Source organism: Phascolarctos cinereus, unplaced genomic scaffold (assembly GCF_003287225.1).
Source record: "Phascolarctos cinereus isolate Bilbo 61053 unplaced genomic scaffold, phaCin_HiC Scaffold_726;HRSCAF=1367, whole genome shotgun sequence".
Lineage (NCBI taxonomy): Eukaryota > Metazoa > Chordata > Mammalia > Diprotodontia > Phascolarctidae > Phascolarctos > Phascolarctos cinereus.
In genome coordinates this window covers 313882748-313901970 of record NW_027556098.1, presented here as the reverse complement: position 1 = coordinate 313901970, position 19223 = coordinate 313882748, and the positions used below count along the sequence as shown (strand labels likewise).

The 19223-nt window shown below is 37.5% G+C and overlaps 1 protein-coding gene across 2 annotated transcripts in view; it reads right to left on the bottom strand.

The window, feature by feature from the left end:
* ARHGEF17 (Rho guanine nucleotide exchange factor 17) overlaps positions 1 to 19223 on the bottom strand; it is a 161037-nt gene that overhangs the window by 27787 nt on the left and 114027 nt on the right. The window contains exons 4-9 of one of the 2 annotated variants that reach the window (XM_078156901.1): positions 18366 to 18482; positions 16821 to 16913; positions 14785 to 14961; positions 12352 to 12402; positions 10094 to 10203; positions 8990 to 9075 (exon numbers count right to left, since the gene is read on the bottom strand). In XM_078156901.1, coding sequence (XP_078013027.1) covers positions 8990 to 9075; positions 10094 to 10203; positions 12352 to 12402; positions 14785 to 14961; positions 16821 to 16913; positions 18366 to 18482 — 634 coding nt within the window. The remainder of the gene's footprint in view (positions 1 to 8989; positions 9076 to 10093; positions 10204 to 12351; positions 12403 to 14784; positions 14962 to 16820; positions 16914 to 18365; positions 18483 to 19223) is intronic. The other variant, XM_078156902.1, reaches the window with a different exon arrangement.

The window sequence follows — 19223 nt, the reverse complement described above, 5'->3', positions numbered from 1 at the left end:
TTAGAATCTTAGACTGAAGAAACTTGGAAGTATATAATTAAGATTGTTATAATGCAGAAGCATAATAGTATAATATTTAGAATATAAAATATAGAATCTTAGTGTATACAATTAGGAATCTTAGAATGAAGAATCTTGGAAGTATACAATTTAGAATCTTAAAATGCAGAATATTACAAATATACAATTAAGATTCAGAAAGTATAGTATCATAAAACTAAAATTTAGAAGCTTAAAATATAGAATCTTAAATACAACTTAGAATCCCAGAATGCAGAATCTTAAAAGTATTACATTTAGAATCATAGAATGCAGTATCTTAGAAGTATTTCAATAAGAATCTTAGACTGTAGAACCCTAGAAGTACACAATTAAGATTCATAGAATACAGAATCACAGAAAAAATTCATGATCTAAAAAACGTAGAATTTTATACAACATAAAACATTAGCATGAAGATTCATAGGACAAATTAGAAGCTTAGAAAGTAGGGCCTGAGAAGTACACAATATTTTATCTTAGAAATATTCAGTTTAGACTTGCAGACTAAAGACTCTTTGAAGTAAACAATTTAGAAGGAAAGAATGCAGAATTCTGAATCTTAGAATGTAAAAATCTTAGAAGGATACATTTATGAATCTTGGAAGGATTTAATTTAAAATGTTAGAAGGTACCTTCTTAGAAGTAAAGTATTGAGAATTTTCAAATGCAGATTCTTAGAACTCAATAGAATCTTAGAATATAGGAACTGAAAATGTAAAATCTTAGAAATACAAATTTTAAAATCTTAGAAGCATTAAATTTATACTGTTAAAACAAAAAACTGTAGATTCTGTATTCTATGATTCTTAATTGTACACTCTAAGATTTAAAATTTTTTAAATTCTAAATTGTCTAAGATTCTATGTTTTATTATTCCAAATATTATACTATTATGATTCTGCATTATAACATTCTTAATTGCATACTTCTAAGAATCTTACAAGGCAGAATCTTAGAACTATGCAATTTAGACTCATAGAAGTTTGCAATTTAGAATCTTAGAATGCAGAATCATAGATGTATACAATTTTGAATCTTACAAGGTAGACTCCTTAAAGCATTCAACTTACAATGCAATAAATTTTCAATTTAGAATATGAGAAATAGAATCTTAGATGTAAGCAATTTAGAATCATAGAAATATTCATGTAAAAATCTCAGAATGCAGAATCTTAGATGTATATACTTTAGAATCATAGAGTATGGAATCTTGGAAGTATGCAATTATATTTCATAGAATGCAGAATCCTCTTAGTGTAAAATTTAAAATCTTAAAATACAGATTGAGTACATAATTTAGAATATTAGGAGTACTGAATTACAAATCTTAGAATGCAAAATTTTAGAAGTATTCAATTTAGAATCTTCAAATGTGGAATTTTAGAGTATACAACTTAGAATCTTTGCATTAAATACTTAGACATGTTTAGTTTAGAACATTAGAATGCAAAGACTGAGAAGTATACAATTTTTTTCTAGAATTTCAGAATGTAGAATCTTAGACTGATGCATTTTAAAATAATAGAATACAGAATCTTAGAAATATTCAGGTAAGAATCATAGAATGCAGAATCTGAGAAGTATACAATTAAGATTCTTAGAATGCAGAATCATACATATAAAATGCAGAATCTTTGAATATAGAAGCTTAGAGTATACAATTTAGAATATTAGTATGTAGATTCGAAAAAGTGTATAACTTAGAATTTAGGGTCTATGAAGTATATAATTTACAGTCTTAGAAGTGAATAACTTACATATGTAGAATGAGCTATCTTAGAAGTAAACAATTTAGAATATGAAAATGCAAAATTCTGAATTTCAGAATGTAGAATCTGAGGATTTAATTATGAATCTTAGAAGAATTCAATTTGGAATCTTAGAATAAAGATTCTTATATGTATTCAGTTTAAAATCTTAGAATGCCAAATCTGAGAGTAAAGAAACATTCAATTTAGAACACTGAAAGGTAATGCCTGAGGGTATACAATTTAGAATCTTAAAAGTATGCAGTTTAGACTACTAGAATGAAGAATCATGAATTTGTGCAATTTTGAATCATAAAACTCAGAATTTTAGAAGTACTAAATTAAGAATCTTAGAATGTAGAACCTTAGAACTATACAATTTAAATTTATAGAAGTATTCGTTTAGATCTCAGATCATAGAATATTAGAAGTAAAAAAAAATAGACTCTTAGAATGCAGAAAAAATTTAGACATTAAATTTGAAATTTTAGAATATAAAATCTTTGATGCATACAATTTAGAATCTTAGAAGTATTCAATTTAGAATCTTAAAAATACACAATTAGGTTTTTCAGAATGCAAAACTATAAAAGTATATAAAATTTAGGATCTTGAGATGTAGAATTTTTGAGTATTCCATTTAAAGTCACAGAATACAAATCTTATAAGTATTCAATCTAGAATCTTAGGATGTAGAATTTTAGCTATATACTATTTTGAAACACTACCTGCAGAATCTTAGAAATATTCAATTAAGAAGCACAGACTGCAGAATCTTAAAAGTATATAGTTAAGATTCTCAGAATTCTGATTCATCAAAGTACAAAATTAATACTTTTTAAATGCAGAATCTTAAAATATGCAAATTAGAATCTGGACATAGAAACCCTTAGAAGCATACAACTTAAAATCTTAGAATGGAGGGTCTTAGAAGTATTAAATTTAGAATCATAGAAGAAACATATTAGAAGTAAGCAATTTAGAATCACAGAATACAGAAATTTGCATATCAGAATGTAGAATCTTAGAAAAATTCAATTATGTATCTTAGAAGAATTCAATGTATAATCTTAGATTGCAGAATATTAGAACTCAACAATTTAGAATCTTAGAGTGTTCATTAAGATTTTGGAATGCATAACCATGGAAATATAAAATTAAGATCTCAAAAGCTAGAATCTTTAAAGCAAAATATCTTTAATCTTAGAAAGTAGAATCTGAATATTCAATTTAAAATTAAAATAAAAAACTTTAGAAGTACACAATTTATGGCCTTAGAATTCAGAATCTTAGAAGTTTAACATTTAGAATATTAAAATGTTCAATCTTAGTAGTATGTAATTTAGAAGTATTCAATTTATATTCTTACAATGTTAAACCTGTTAAGTATAAAATTTAATATCCTAAAATTTAGAATCTTAGAGTATGCAGTTTACAAGCTTAGTATATAGATGCTTAGAATTATACAATTTAGAATCTTAGAAGTATTTGGTTTAGGACATCAGAATGTAGAATCTTAGAATTATTCAGTTCTAAGTAATTCAATTCAATTCTAGTCAAATAAAAAATTTTAGAGATAAAAAATTTAGAATCTTGGAATTCAGATTCTTAGAAAAATTCAATTTAAAATGTTAGAAGTATTTAATTTAGAACACTAGACTGCAGAAACATAAAAATAGCATATTTAGACTTATCCAATTAAGAATTTCAGAAGATTCTTAAACAATTTAGAATTATAGAACGCAGGTTCTTAGATGGATTCAGTTAAGAAAAATAAAATGCAGAATACTAGAATATTGAATCTTAGAAATATACAATTTAGATTAATTGGAAGTATTCATTTTAGAATCCTAGATTGCAGAATCTGAAAAAACAATTTAGAATCTTAGAAAATTCAACTAAGATTCAGAAAAAGATTATTCAAAATCTTAAAATATAGCCTTAGATATACATAACTTAGAATCTTAGAAGTATTCAATTAAGATTATTAGAATGAAGAATGGTGGAAGTCAAAACATTAGAAAAATGTGGAATCTTAGAGTACACAATTTAAATTGTTAGCTTGTAGACTCTTAGAAATAAACAACTTAGGGGGCAGCTAGGTGGCGCAGTGGATCAAGCACCGGCTCTGGATTCAGGAGGACCTGAGTTCAAATTCGGATTCATACACATAACACTTACTAGCTGTGTTACCCTGGGCAAGTCACTTAACCCCATTGCCTAGCCAAAAAAAAGAAAGAAAGAAAGAAAGAAACAACTTAGGATCTTAGATTGCAAGGTCTGAAGAATATACAATTTAGAAAGCAGGACCTTAAAAGTATTACATTTAAAATCTTAGAACACAGAAATTTGCATCTTAGAATGTAAGAATCATAGAAAAATTCAATAATGAAACTTGAAGGGATTCAGTTTAGAATTTTAGAATGAAGAATCTTAAAAGTAAACAATTTAGAATGTTACAATTCAGAATTTTAGAAGTATTGAAATTATACTTGTAGGATGAAGAATCATAGAAGTAAATAATTTAGAATCACAGAATGAAAAAAATTTGCATTTGAGAATGTAAACTTTTAGAAGAATTTCAATTTAGAATCTTAGAATGCAGAATTTTAGAAGTAAAAACTCTAGAATCTTAGAATACATATTCTCAGAATTACTTAGTTTAGATTCTTAGAATGTAGAATCTTATAATTCAGAATCTAAGAATTATTCAATTTAGAATCTTAGATGGCAGAATCATAGGAGTAAATAATTTAGAATATTAGAGTGCAGAAATTTAGGTATTCAATTAATAATTTTAAAATGCAGAATCTTAGATGTACATACAATTTGAATCTTAGTATGTAGAATTTAATAAGCATTCAATTTACAATCTAAGAAGTAATTTGGATAACTTAGAATATTAAAACAAAGACTCTTACAATAAATAATTTAGAATCTTAGAATGCAGAATCTTAGAAATATTCAATATAGAATCTTAAATTTATACTTTTCAGAAGTATAGAGCTTAGAATTACAGAATGTAGGGTCTGAGAAGTACATGACTTAAAAATTTTAGAAGTATTCAATTTATATTTGTACAAACTTAGACATATTCAACTTAGAATCTTAAAATGCAGATTCTCAGAAGTACCCAATTTCAAAAACTCAGAATGTAGAATCTAGGAAATATATAATTTAGAACCTTAAAAATAACTAATTTTGAATCTCAGAATGCATAATCCTAGAGGTATTCAATTTAAGACTTGTAGAATTAAAAATCTTAGAAGTATTAAACTTAGAATTTTAGAATTTAGGACCTTAGGATATAGAATCTTAAAAGTATTCATTCAAGAATCTTAGAATTCAAAATTTTAGAAGCCTAAAGTTTAGAATCTTAAAATGCAGAATCTTAAATGCATACATTTAGAATCTTAGAATGTAGAACTTTAGAAGTATTCAATTTACAATCTAGTAAGTATTCAATTTAGAATATCAGAATCAAGAATCTTATAACTATTCAATGTATACTTGTACAATGCAGAAAGTCAGAAATATTTCTTTTGAATCTTAGGATGCAGACTACTGGAAGCATTCAATTCAGACTCATAAAATGAAGAATTTGAAAGTACTCAATTTAGAATCTTGGAATGAAGGTTCTAAGAAGTAAGCAACTTAGAATTTTGGAATGAAACTATTAGAAGTATTCAATTATGAATCTTACAGTGCAAAATTTTGTAAATGTACTTTTTAGAATAATAGAAAGCTGAATCATAGATATATTCAATTTAGACTTGTAGAATGAAGATTTCTAGATGTAAACAGTTTAGAATGCAGAATTTTGAGTTGTAGAATATAGAATCTTAGAACTATTTAATTATAAATCTTGGAAGGATTCAATTTAGTATCTTAGTACATGGAATCTTAAATGTAAACAATTTAGAATCTTAGAATGCAGATTTTAGAAGCATCTTAGAAATACACAATTGAGAATATTAGAAGTATTCAATTCAAAATCTTAGAATGCAGAATATTAGAATGTAGAATCTTAGAACTATAACTTGGAATCTTAGAATGCAGTAATTTAAAAGTATACAATTTATAATCTTAGAAGGCAGAATCTTTAAACTATACTATTTAGATTCATAGAATGTAGAATTTTAGAACCATACAATTTGGTATCATAGAAGTATTCAATTTGGTTATCTTAGACTGCAGAATTTTAGAAGTAAAAAATTTAGAATCTTAGAACGCAAAAATTTAGCTGTTATTAGAATCTTAGAATTTAGAGTCAGAAGTATATAACAATCTTAGAAGTATTAAATTTAGAATATTAGAATGCAGACTCTCTGAAGTATAACATTTGAATCTTAGAATGTAGAATTTAGACAAATACAATTTAGAATCTTAGAAGGATTTAATTTAAAATCTTAGAATGCTGAATCCTATAACATAGACTAGACAATTAGAATAGACAATTTGTCATCATAGAAGTATTCAATTTAGAATCTTAAAAGGCAGAATCTCAGAGAATTATAACTTATCTTAGACTGTAACAAGTATACAATTTGCAATCTTAGAATGTAGAATTTTAGAAGTATTCAATTTAAAATCTTGTAATTTAAAACCTTAGAAGTAAACAATTTAGAGCAGGGATGGTTAAACTCTGGCCTTCTGCCTGTTTTTGTACAGCCAGCAAGCTAAGAATGTTTTTTTTTTTTTACATTTTAAAATACAACAAAACTTTATTTAAGGATATAAAAACCATTGTTAGCTTGCCTTGCTGGCTGTACAAAAATAGGTTGCCAATAGTTTGCCAACCCCTGATTCTTAGAATGGAAAAATATATAAGATTCTTAGAATTATATAATTTAGATTCTTATGATGTAGAAACTTTGAAGGATTCAATTTAAAGGATTCAATTTAGAGTTGCAGAACATAGAATCTTAGAGGTAAGTAATTTAGAATTTTAGAATGCAGAATCTTAAAAGTATAAAATTTTGAATCTTAGTATGTAGAATCCAAGAAGTATTAAATTTAAAAACTTAGAATACAGAGTCTTAGAGGAATTAAATTTAGAATATTAGAATTATTTAAGTTAAAATCTTAGAATACATAATCTAAGAAGTAAATGACTTTGAATATTACCATGTAGAATGTAAGAAGTATAAAATTTAGAATCTGAGAAGTGTTCAATTTAGCATCTTAGACTGAAGAATCTTAGAAGTAAAACATTTAGAATCTTAGAAGAAACCAACTCAGAATCTTACATGTAGAGTGAGAGAAAAATACAATTTATAGCCTTATAATGTAGAAACTTAGAATCCTAGTATTCAATTTAGAATCTTAAATTGAAAAATACTGGAAATATATAATTTAGAATTTTAGAATTTACACTATTAGAATTCATGTCATTATAAGTAAACAAATTGAAATATTAGAACATACAATCTTAGAAGTATTCAATTTAGAATCTTAGAAGGAAGAATCACAGAATTCAAATTAGAATCTTAAAAAGCAAAATCTGAGAAATGTAAATTTTAGAATATTTAAATATAGAATATTAAAATGCACAATATTAGAAATATGTAATTTAGAATCTTAGAATATAGAATTTTATAAGTATAAAATTTAGCTTCTTAGAATATAGAATCTTAGAAATATGCAATTCTAGAAGTAGAAAATTTAGGATGATAGAATGTAGAGTCTGAGATATACATAATTTAGAATCTTAGAAATATCCAGTTTAAAATATTGGGATGCAGAATCAAAATATTCAGATTAGAATCTTAGAATGCAAAATCGTAGAAGCATGCAGTTTGGAATCCTAGGACTTAGAATCTTTGAATTATGTAATTTAGAATATTGAAATATAAAACTTAGAATCTCAAAATATAGAATCTTAGAAATATTAAACTTGGAATCTTAACATCAGACTCTTAGAATTATACAATTTAGAATCTTAGAATGAAACATCTTAGAAATATTCAACTTTAATTTGTTGATATCTTAGAACTCTTTTGGAAGTAATACAATTTAGAATTTTAGACTATAGAATCTTACATGGAAACAATTTAGAATCTTGGAATGCTGAATCTTAGAAATACACAATTTAGAATCTTAGAAGTGGTGGTATGCTGGTAAGTGTCTAACAATAGGCTGGCGGTGGTGGTGGGAATTGTGCAAGACACACTTTTAAGTATGATCAGCACTATTAACACTTTCTCCATTACTTTCTTAAGTGGAGATAAACAACAAAATTTGAATCTTAGAATGCAGAATTTAGACAGATACAATTTAGAATCTGAGGATTTAATTTAAAATCTTAGAATGCTAAATCCTATAATATCATAGAAGTATTCAATTTAGAATCTTAGAAGGCAGAATCTCCGAGGAACATAACTTATCTTAGAATGTAACAAGTATAAATCAAGCCCTGATTTGTAGCATCTGTCAATTCCCAAGGTGGAAAGGCTCTCACTGAATGAATATTTACAAACAGGCACTCAGGAGCCAGCTGGAGTTGGCTCAGCACACTCCTATTTAGAGGTATAAAATTTAGAATCTTAGATGTTTTAAATTTGAATCTTAAAATGTATAATTTTAGAAATACACAATTTAGAAATACAATGAATAATAACATTAGTGCTTTAAGGTTTGCATACAGTATCTCATTATAGCCTTACAAACAAACCTTCGGAGGTAGACACTATTATTATCTCTATTTTACAGATGAGGAAACGGAGGCAAAGAGAGGTGAAGTGACTTGCCCAGTGTCACATAGCTCCTAAGTAAGAAGTCACATTTGAACTCAGGTCTTTCTGACCCCACACCCAGCACTTCATCCACTCTGCCACCTAGAATGCAGACTCTTAGGAATAAAGAATTCAGATTGGAGACAGAAATATAGGCTCCTGGAATCTCAGAGCTGAAGGAGACCCCAGAAGGTATCTAGTACAAACATTCTCAGTCTAGGAAGGGTTTCTCTAGCTTTCTGGATAGAGGGGTCACCAGGCAACCCCACTGACAAATGTCTGTGGCTACCCTAGTCTCTGCGCACAGCTTTTCTCACTAATCAATTCACTGTACAAAAGTATTTGCTGAGTTACTCTACGTGGTACTTTTAGTAGCTATGCCTTTCCCATCAGCCTGTGGGGCTCCCTAAGGGTCAGGGCTGCGCCTCCCCCTCTGACCACTGTATCCACGGAGCCTAGCTATACCTTTGATGATGTCTGCATCCTCCAGGGGCAGTTTCCACAGTAGCTTGTACTTGCTGGCTATGTCAATGACGCTGGCGGCCGTATAGCTGCAGAGAGAGGGGAAGGTCCCAGTGATTAATAGGGCCAGAGGGACAGAGTTCCCAGCATCAGCTCAGATCACACTCTCTGAGCTGGAAAGGGCATTTATTAGTACACAGAGAATGTTAGAGCTGCAAGGGACCTTTATAACGATCTTTTCTAATCTCTTCATTTACAGATAGGAAAATGAGACCCAGAAAGAAACCGGGGCTTTCCCTAAATCACACAGTGGGTTTGTGGCAGAACTGGGACTAGAAACCTGATGTCCGGACTCTCAGTCAGATCGTTCCCCCAGGAGAGACAGGGAAGTTGGGAAGGGCCCAGGAATTAGGCCAACAGAAACTAGAAGATAGTGTGAAACCCCAGAGAGGCAGCCATTTACCCACTGGTACTGGGTAACTGGAGTGGGCTCCTTCTGAATATCTAAAGACCGAAGCCCTCCCCACTTTCAATGCCATTCCTTCCATGAAGCCAGATTCCCCAGCCACTCCAGTGAACGTGGTCTCTCTTTCTTCCCCTCACTCACAGCTCTTGACCTAAGGCTCTTCTTTACCCTTGGCTCTCTCCCATATTATAGGCCAAAAGTGCTTGTCCTTCCTTCTGAGCAGAGGTTCTGAATCTTTTTTGTGTCTCTCTGGCAGAACTCTCTTAGAATCATGTTTTAAAATAATTTAAAGAAATGCTAAACTTTAGTCAGAGATTAGTGGAAAATAAGACGTATTTTTTTCATACGAGTTCACGGACTCCCTAAAATCTATCTCTGTACCCCTTGGTCCCCGCACCTCAATAATTAAGAACCCTTGGATTTTCATATCCTTGAAAATAGGGCTAATATATTCAATAAATATTTGCTGAAGAAATGAATGAATAACCCTTAGAATCCCAGACCACAGGGGAAGAAAGTAGAGAGAATAGGATGGGGGAGGGGTGGGGGGGTTGTCCCTAGTTTGAGAGCTCAGGCCTGGGCTGGTGGAGCCCTGCCCCTGCCCTACCCCTGCCCCAGGGCTCCATCAGCCCATCACTCACAGACTCATTGAACTTCTTCGTAGGGAGCCAGATTTCCGCTTCAAGGTGGTGCAGACCAGGAGGTCACTAAAGAGGAAGAGGGATCTGTCCTTCTTGCCACCAACTGCCTTCTGCAGAAGAAGAACAGACAGCTCAGGCCGGGGTCCTAAGGGAGAGGAGGCAGGAGAGACAGTGCAGTGGGAAGGGCCCCAATCTAGAGGGTGGGAGACTGGGAATCTAATCCCAGCTCTGCCACCATCTTGTGCTATGACCTCAGGCAAGCCCCTTCCCCTCTCTGGGCTTCAGCACCCTGCGCTGTGATCACCCCTGCCTCCCTCCCTTGCTGGCTGGGAGGGGCGAAGGAGCAGCGTTAGGTAAATCAAAGAACGCTGGACTGAGAGTCAGGGGCCCTGGCTTTGAGGGCTCTGCCACTGACTAGCTGTAGGGCTGTGGACGTCACCTGCCCTCTCTATCCTCAGCTGTAAAAATGAAGAGGATGATGTCTAAGGGCCCTTTCAGTCCCATGTGATGACTGTTATTAATATTATTATTTTTAATAACATGACTATTACTAGCATAATAGTTTCTCAGGGACCTCAGCGGGCATCTAGCTGTACCTCCCCTCTAACGCAGATTAGACACTTCTATTACAGCCTCCTTGACTGGCCCTCATCCAGCCCCCACCTGAATAACTCCGTGACTGGGAGTGCCCTCCCTCTCTGTTGCACTGAGGGACAGTTCTGACTATTAGAAAGGTCTAGGATTCAGAACAGTAAGGGACCTTAGAAACCAGCTAGTCCTCCTTTCTACTGAGCCCAAATCTGCCTCCATCTGACTTCCCCACATGGCTCCTAATTCTTCCCTTTGGGGCCCCATGAGAGTCCTTCAGATATTAAGAATTCATTAGCGGCAGCTAAGTGGTGCAGTGGACAGAGTGCTGAGCCTGGAGTCAAATTCCTTTAAAGTTTACAAAGTGCTTTTTACAAATAACTCATTTGATCCTTACAACCACGCTGGGAGATACGATTATTATTCCTATTTTACAGAGGAGGAAACTCAGGCAAACAGAGGTTAATTGACTTGCCCAGGATCACACAGCTAAAAAGTATCTGAGGCAGAATTTGAGCTCAGATCTTCCTGACTCCAGGTCCAGTTCTCTACTGTCTAGGCCATACTACTTCTCTATCATAGAGCAGTTATTTATCCACACTCACCCACACTCACCGCCTCCTTGGCCTTCTCTTCTGTTCTCCAGCCTGAATAGCCCTACTCCTCTACTGCTTCACTGTCACAATGTCACAGTTGGAAGAAACAGTAAGTCCCCCATTTTACAGAGAAGAAAAACTCAGGCTCAAAGAGGGAAAGGAGCGGGGCAAACCTGCAGATTGTTAGCTATTTGGCATTTCCCTGAAGGCACAGGCATCTTTTCCTCTTATCTCTCTCACTGAATCTAGCACCGAGTTGGGTACACAATAGCCACTTAATGAATGATTGTTAATGTGCTAAAATACTCTAAGATCTTAAGAGGGCAGAAGGCCCTCTTAGTTCTTTCACCTTTATTTCTCTCCAGGCGTTGAGCTTAAGAACTGGCCTGTGGAAGGTGCTTTTAAAAAGTTTGTTGACCCAAAGACATCATAAAAAAAGGGAAAAGGACTCACATGTACAAAAATATTTATAGCAGCTCTTTCTGTGGTGGCAAAGAATTGGAAACTGAGGGGATGCCCATCATTTGGGGAATGGCTGAACAAGCTATGGTATATGAATGTAATGGAATAGTATTGTGCAATAAGAAGTGATGAGCAGGCGGATTTCAGAAAATCCTAGAAAGAGTTAACATGAACTGATGCAAAGTGAAATGAGCAGAACCAGGAAAACATTGCTCGTAGTAAAAAATTTGTTGAATTGAATTAATAATAGATGACACTGTCCTCATTTCCAAGGATATCTATATTTTAATAAGGACTTTAAATACTCCAAAGTCTTCAAAAGAATACACTCCTAATGGTGGAACCCAAAGCAAGGAGATAGGCAGGAAGGAGAATAAATAAGGTTGAGGGGGACAGTGGGGTCCAGGACTGATGGCATGTCTGCAGACATGTGCTTCAACCAGAAATGAGGAGGGGCTGGGGATCAGGGTGTGTGTGTGTGTGTGTGTGTGTGTGTGTGTGTGTGTGTGTGTGTGTGTGTGATAGGGGCTAATCCTTCTCTCCTTGCGGGGATAGGACTGGATGAATGGAAAGTAGGAAAGGTGTTGGGGGTGTAGTTAAGCTGGATCTTACCACCTCTACTACCATCTCCTGTCTCAGGAACCTCCGCAGCGGAGCCTGGAGCTGTAGGTGAAAAGAGACAGGGGTCAGAGGTACCTAGTGCTAGAGTCAACCAGCCTCAGCTGATCTTAAGGAGGCAGGTGGGAGCTTCTCCCCACCCCTTTGATCTAGGACAGGACAGAAGCCCTGGGCTCCGGGCCCCAAGGGTTTCTGGATGGCCCCACCCTCCATATCTCAGGACTGTGAAGCTGTGTGACTCTCCAGGCAGCCCTCTCCTTCCTTCTGCACGGGTCAGCTTACCAGCCTCAGTTCAAAACCTGTCTGTGGCTACCTACTGCCTCCAGAGAAAAGGTCAGGCTTTCCTTCCTGGGATTCGAGCCTCTCCACACTCGGATGCTACCTTTATCTTTCCAGGCTTATCTCATCTTGGTACCCTCTAGGCTGTAGGCAAGCTGGAAGACTGCCTAGAATGCCCTCCATCTCCTTTATCCCCCACTGGACTCTTACCCAGCTTTTAAAGCTCCAGTCCAGTGCCTCTTCCTCCAGGAAGACTTCCCTGATCTCCCTGCTGAATGAGTAGATTGTGGAGGAGTGGTGTGTTTTTCTTGTAAGATTCCAGTTTTCTGGGTTTGTGTCTTTACCCCTACTAGACAGTAAGCTCTAAGAGGGCAATGACAGTATCTTAGCTAAACTGTGTATCTCCCCTGGCCTTATTGCAGGGCTCTGCAATCAGTCAATTCATCCACAAGGATTTATTACGTGCTGCTACGTGCTTCGCCTAGACATACGGGGCAGCTAGTTGATGAACGATCATTAATTGAATTATATTACTGCCCTCTGGCTTGGATGATTTTTGTTGTTGCATCATGGGTCGCAGAGGTCCATGGGTAAAAATGTGGTAGGCACCAGTAAAGCTGCCAAATGCTTCCAAGGCAAATTTGCACAAAGGAATTTCGTTGTTGTTGTTAAGTTGTGTCAGTCGTGTCCAACTCTTTGTGACCCCATTTGGAGTTTTCTTGGCAAAGATACTGGAGTAGTCTGCCATTTCTTTCTCCAGCTCATTTTTTACAGATGAGGAAACCAAGGCAAACAGGGTGAAGTGACTTGCCCGGGGTCACACAGCTAGTAAACATCTGAGGCTGAATTTGAACTCAGGTCTTTCTAACTCCAGGCCCAGAGCTCTATCCACTGCACCACTTGGCTACGTGGTGGAAGGGCTGGTATAAAAGCTGGGACCCAGGAGGTATGTGATCAGAAACAGAACTGAGCTGCCCATGTGCCTGGGATGAGGGACAATGCCACCCATGTAATGTCAGAGCCTGTGAAGATGGACTCTGGCACCTTGGACGGTCTCCCTAGTGGGTTATTTTTAAGAGAATAGTTCAAGGGAACAGAGTTTGTGGAGATGAGAACTGTCAGCTATCAGTACAGGTGATCCAGGAAAGAAAGTTCTGGCCACTAAGGTCCTTGGTGTTGTCAAACAGGGCTATGTCAAAAATGGCTATGGTTTTATCAGTAGAAATGGCATTTACGAGGCATTACTATCTGCTTTGCCAATACATACTATTGTACCGGAACATACACTATTGCATATGGAAAGGACCAACGGCCCTTTGGAGCTAAAACTTGGCACTGAAATCATCTATATATGTTATCTCCCCCATAGGAATAGAAGCTCCTGGAGAACAAGGGCTGTCTTTTCTATTTGTATAGCTAAGCTAAGTACTGATTGGTGTGAACAGTTATCAATCCGTGGTCTCATCATTCAGATTTACACTACATATTTCTATTAGGATGGAACCAATTTTACATACTTATAACTTTGAATGGTGAAAATTCAAATATATGCAAATACATTCCAGGATTCATTATTCTCACTAATCAAGACCTAGTTGTAACTCCAGGGCTTAGTACAATGTTTTATACATAATAAATACTTAATAAATACTTTGTCATTCGTTGTTCATTCATTCAAGAATTGCACAAGATGAGAAGTCATGGATCTGTACCACAGTATAACTTGGATTATGTAAATTAATCTTGCTTATATTATAATGTTATGATATACTATATTATATGTATTATATTATGTGATGTGTTATAATCTATTGATATATTCTATCCCCTCTAGTGGATTTGAAAGAGTCCTGAGGGCAGCGATTATGTTTTATTTAATTTGTGATTCCTCTTGTACTGAACCCAGGTATTGAGTAAATGCTTGTGGAATAAATAAAAGGGTGAGGGGTTTCATCTAGCTCATCCTCTTCTTTCTGGACAGGTCCATTCCCCCCAGGGTCCATACCAATGGATCCCCATGCTCCTGGATAACATGATGAGGACCACCCTGTCTGTCCTGCCCACCCCCCTACCCACATGCCCTCCATGTGGGCCCTGTCATGGCCTGCCTTCATCTCCACTTCCCCCCATCCCCCAGCTCCCCCATACATCTTCCATGCCCTCGATGTGGGCCTCAATCTCGAGCAGCACTCGGGCATGCCTCTCCACCTCTTCTGCATTCTTCATGCCCTTGTTAATTTTCTCAGCCACTTGCTTGATATTCCGATGGGCATCGATCAGGAACGGCCGGTCTGGGTGATCCTCGGGTGTGTGTTTCAAAAGGTCCTTTATAGGGGAACAGGAGACACAACGGCTTCAGCTTGGGGGAAAAACACATCCTCCAAAGGGCCCCTCCTTCACATGTCCAGATTTACCAGGGCAGCGGGAGGAACTAAGTGTAGACACAAGAAAGGACTTTCCCCAACTCAGCTCAGGCCTAGGGACAATGACTGTTCCACCTCCGCTATTTATACCTGTGTGACCTGGGGCAAGTCACTTGACCTCTCAGCCTTAGTCTCTCATCTATAAAATAAATGCATTGGACTAAGTTGTCTTTAAGGTCCCTCCCAGATCTAAATCTTATGATCCTATGATTCTCTCATAGGCACAGACACACATGCTCAGTACCTGCCGAAGTTACAGTAGGTGGTGCCTTGGGTAGACAGAATTCAGTAAGATAAGAGGTAGTATGGGGTGACGGAAAGAGCCATGGTTCTTGGGACAAGAGATCTGGGTTTTAGTCCTGACTCTATTACCTACTTAGTGGCTAGGTAGCCCCTGGTAAAATACTTCTGCTCTCTGAGCCTCAGTTTCCTTCTCTGGAAAATGGAGATAATAATACCTCTATTACCTACCTCATAGAGTTGTAAAACTTCAAGGGCTATAGATATGTGAAGCATTACAGACAAGGAAAGTCTGACCCTAGTCTCCTGACATCAAGTTCAGTGTTCTTTCTGGGGTTTAAGATATAGTTCGGCTGGAAAGACACTGGTCTGACGGTCAAGACAGTGCAGTGAATGTGGGAACCACCCACCGGACAACAATGGATTTTTTCTACGCACTTTCATTTTCTTTCCTTTCTTTTCTTTTTTTTAAAAAGAGTCTTTTTGCTGACTTCAGTTCTTATATCACTGTCATTTCCAGATATGCCCAGCCCTCCATGGTGTGCTTTCCCTTGTAACACAGAAAAATAATTAAGCAAAACCCGTGGTTACAGTGACCATGTCTGATAGCATCTGCAACGTTCCACACCCATATTCTCCAGTCTTTCCAAGAAAATGAAGGAAGTACATTTCCTCTTCAATTCCTAAACTCTTTCCAATGGCCTATAACCCTATGAGCACAATTCAGAAATAACTCCTTCTTGTAAACTCCCCCAAGGAAACCAGCTTCTCACGAGGGTCCCAAGGAGAGGTAGATGAAGTAATAAGCGTTTTCTGGAGGCAGAGAGGTTTACAGTCAATCAACGGAATAGTCTAGGAGTCCTGATTCTGCTCTTTGCCTCCCAGATGGATTCTTCTGAGTAGGCAAACTAGACCATCTTTTGCCTCAATTCTTACCTAGCCTCAAATCACTGAGTGGGTGTTGCCTCAGACAAACTGAGACCTGGGAAACACCTTAACTTAAAAAGGCCAAGGTCTCCTACTGCATCCTGTGCCATCTCTAGTTGTCCTGATCTGTATCTGGCCACTGGACCCAGATGTCTCTGGAGGAAAAAGTGAGGCTGGTGACTTTGCACAGCTCTGCCTCACTTAAGTCCAATTCACTTGCAAGTCAAGCCATCACCTTCCTGGTGTCATGGTCCTTTTTGAGAACAAAGGACAAAACCAACAATAAGCCCATACGACCCTTGGTAAGCTCATCTCCCTTTCTGGGTCTCAGTTTCTTCATCTGTAAAATGAACAAGTTAATCTCTAAGACCTCTCCAAGGTTCAGCCTAGGCATCAATTTGGTGGTCCTAAACCAGGGAGGTGGGCACTTGGAGAACTAAATGGATTAAGGAACAGTCCTTTGCTCTGCCCCCTTTTCTGGTGGGTACAGAGCATGCTGAGGGACCTAACAGACCATTATGGCAAGGCTGGTTTTCTCCTCAGGAGAAACCTCCTTCCCACCCGCCTACCACAGCCTGCCAGCCCTTGATTTACCTTCACGAGCAGCTCATAACGGGGGATCCTCTGCACCGGTTTGATCATGAGGTCAGACAGGGCCTGTTTCTCCTTGTTCTCCCGCATGCATTGCTGCAACATATGTATGAGTGAGGGTGGGATGGGGAGGCCTGAGAGCTTCTGTCCCTAAGCAAGCAGAGCATATCCCCACCCAATCCTAGGCTCAACCCTGAGAGAGACAGAGCAGAGACCCCAAATACAGAGTTATATATAGAGGGATAGAAACACAGAGACAAGGAGAAAGACAGAGACACCCAGAGAGAGAGAGAGAGAGAGAGAGAGAGAGAGAGAGAGAGAGAGAGAGAGAGAGAGAGAGAGGGAGGGAGGGAGAGAGAGTGTGTGTGTGACAGGGAGACAGGGACAGAGTTTGTGTGAGGGCATGTAAGAGTGAGAGAGACAGAGACAGAGACAGGGATAGAGATACAGAACCAGAGAGAGACAGAGAAAGACAGAAACAGAGGAGAAAAGGGAACACCCCTCTCCATACTCCCTGTCCTTGGCAGCCTCCTGTCATCCAGTAAGGGGTTGTTTTTCAAAGCTAATCAATCAGTGTATGTGTATAGAGTGAGAGGAGGGAGGGGGAAGGGAAAAGAGAGAGGAAGAAGAGGGGAAGGAGAGGAAGAGGAGGGACAGGGGAGAGGGAGGAGGAGGGAAGGGTGAGAGGAGAAGGGAGGTGGGAGAAGAGAGGAGGAAGTGGGACAAGGGAAGGGGAAGAGGACAAGGGAAAGGAGGAGGTGGAGAGGGGAGGGAGGAAGAGGGAGAGAGGGTCTTTTCACTTGGCTGACCAACTTTGCAGTATTAATTTTCTGTGTATTTTGTTTATAATTAACTGTGTTCATCTTATTTCTCCCAGTAGAGTGTAAATTCCTTGAGGACAGCAACTGAATCAGTGCTCGCTGAATTACAATGAAGTGAAGTGAATTGAAGGTCTGATACACCATGAGGGCTCTATCATGTTCACCAACCAGCTTTGGCTCCAAGCACAGAAAACAATCACTTCAATTGACACAAAGTCCATTAAGGTTCCAGCTCTTCCAGAAGCTCACTCATTGAGTTAGCAAACACTGTTGTCCCACTGACCAAAGATGAGCAAATGTAAGCAAAGGGAGTCCTGAGGAAATAATTAGCCTCATTTTTAGAAGGCAGAAACTCTGTACCCATTTCTATGCGCCCTTATCCAGGCTGAAAGCCTCACACTTCACAAAAATGGAATTCAATTTAATTAAATTCAAGTTAATTCTAAATCAATCCAACAAACATTGACTAAAGGCACACTGCATGCACGTTGTTACATAAGACAATATCCTTGTCCTTATGAAGCCACAGTCTATTGGGATGGGGGACCCTTAAGGTAACCAAAATGACCCCACTGGGTGTGGGTGGAGAGGGTGGATTGTGGCCCCAAACTCTACTCCCTCATCCCAATGTTCTATTCATGGAGGCCCCCTCTATCCCCAAGCTCAGGGGGTCATTCCTGTGGGGGTCATGTGCCCCATCTCCCCTGCGCACCCTCAGACTTTGTACCTCCAGGAATTTGAGGAAGGCAGGCCGGGCCTCCTTGGCAATTCTCACGGCGTCTTTGGCATTAAGGAAGTTATCAATGTAGGCTGAGTAGATGTTCACCAGGATATCTTTGGAGAACTGAAATGGAGAAGAGGTGAGTGGGTGGATGTGGGGAAGGGGGTGGTGTTTGGGATCGCTCTCCAAGTCAGCCCATCCACTGAGCTCTGCTTGTCTGGTCTAAGGCCCATATTAACCTGTGTCACCTCAGTACATCATCATAATCATCATCATCATCACTGGACTGCAGAATTTAGATCTGGGGGGCCCTTAGAGACCCTCCAATCCAATACTTTTATAGAGGGTGAAACTGAGACTTGGGAAAAAAGGAAAGGGTGAGACCGAAGTCATACATGTAGCAAGGATCAGAGGCAGATCTTCTGATTTCATGCCCTGAGTTCTTTCAACCATACCACACTGAGTCTCTGTTGCCTTGTGGTCAGCCCGAAGAGACACTCTACTGTCGGGTCCTGTGGATGTCCCATACGTACTATGCAGGGTGTGACTGTACACTCATGAGTGCACAGGTGTGTGTGTGTGTGGGGGGGGAAAGCCAGGTCTTCTTAGGGAGGCCATGTGTGCTTGGGGCTAGGGATTAAGTGAGTCATCTGGTCTAATGAATGTATCAGGGTCTGCTGGTCAACAGCCTCAGACCAGAAGTGAGGAGACTGGTGTCTTGGACCTGGATCTGCCACTGACCTGCTGTGTCACATTGGGTCAATCACTTCCTCTCTTTTGCCTCAGTTTCTTCAACTATAACATGGGATAAGTAATCCTAGCTCAGCCTCACTCCCAAGGATGGCATTCAGATAAGGTGAGAGC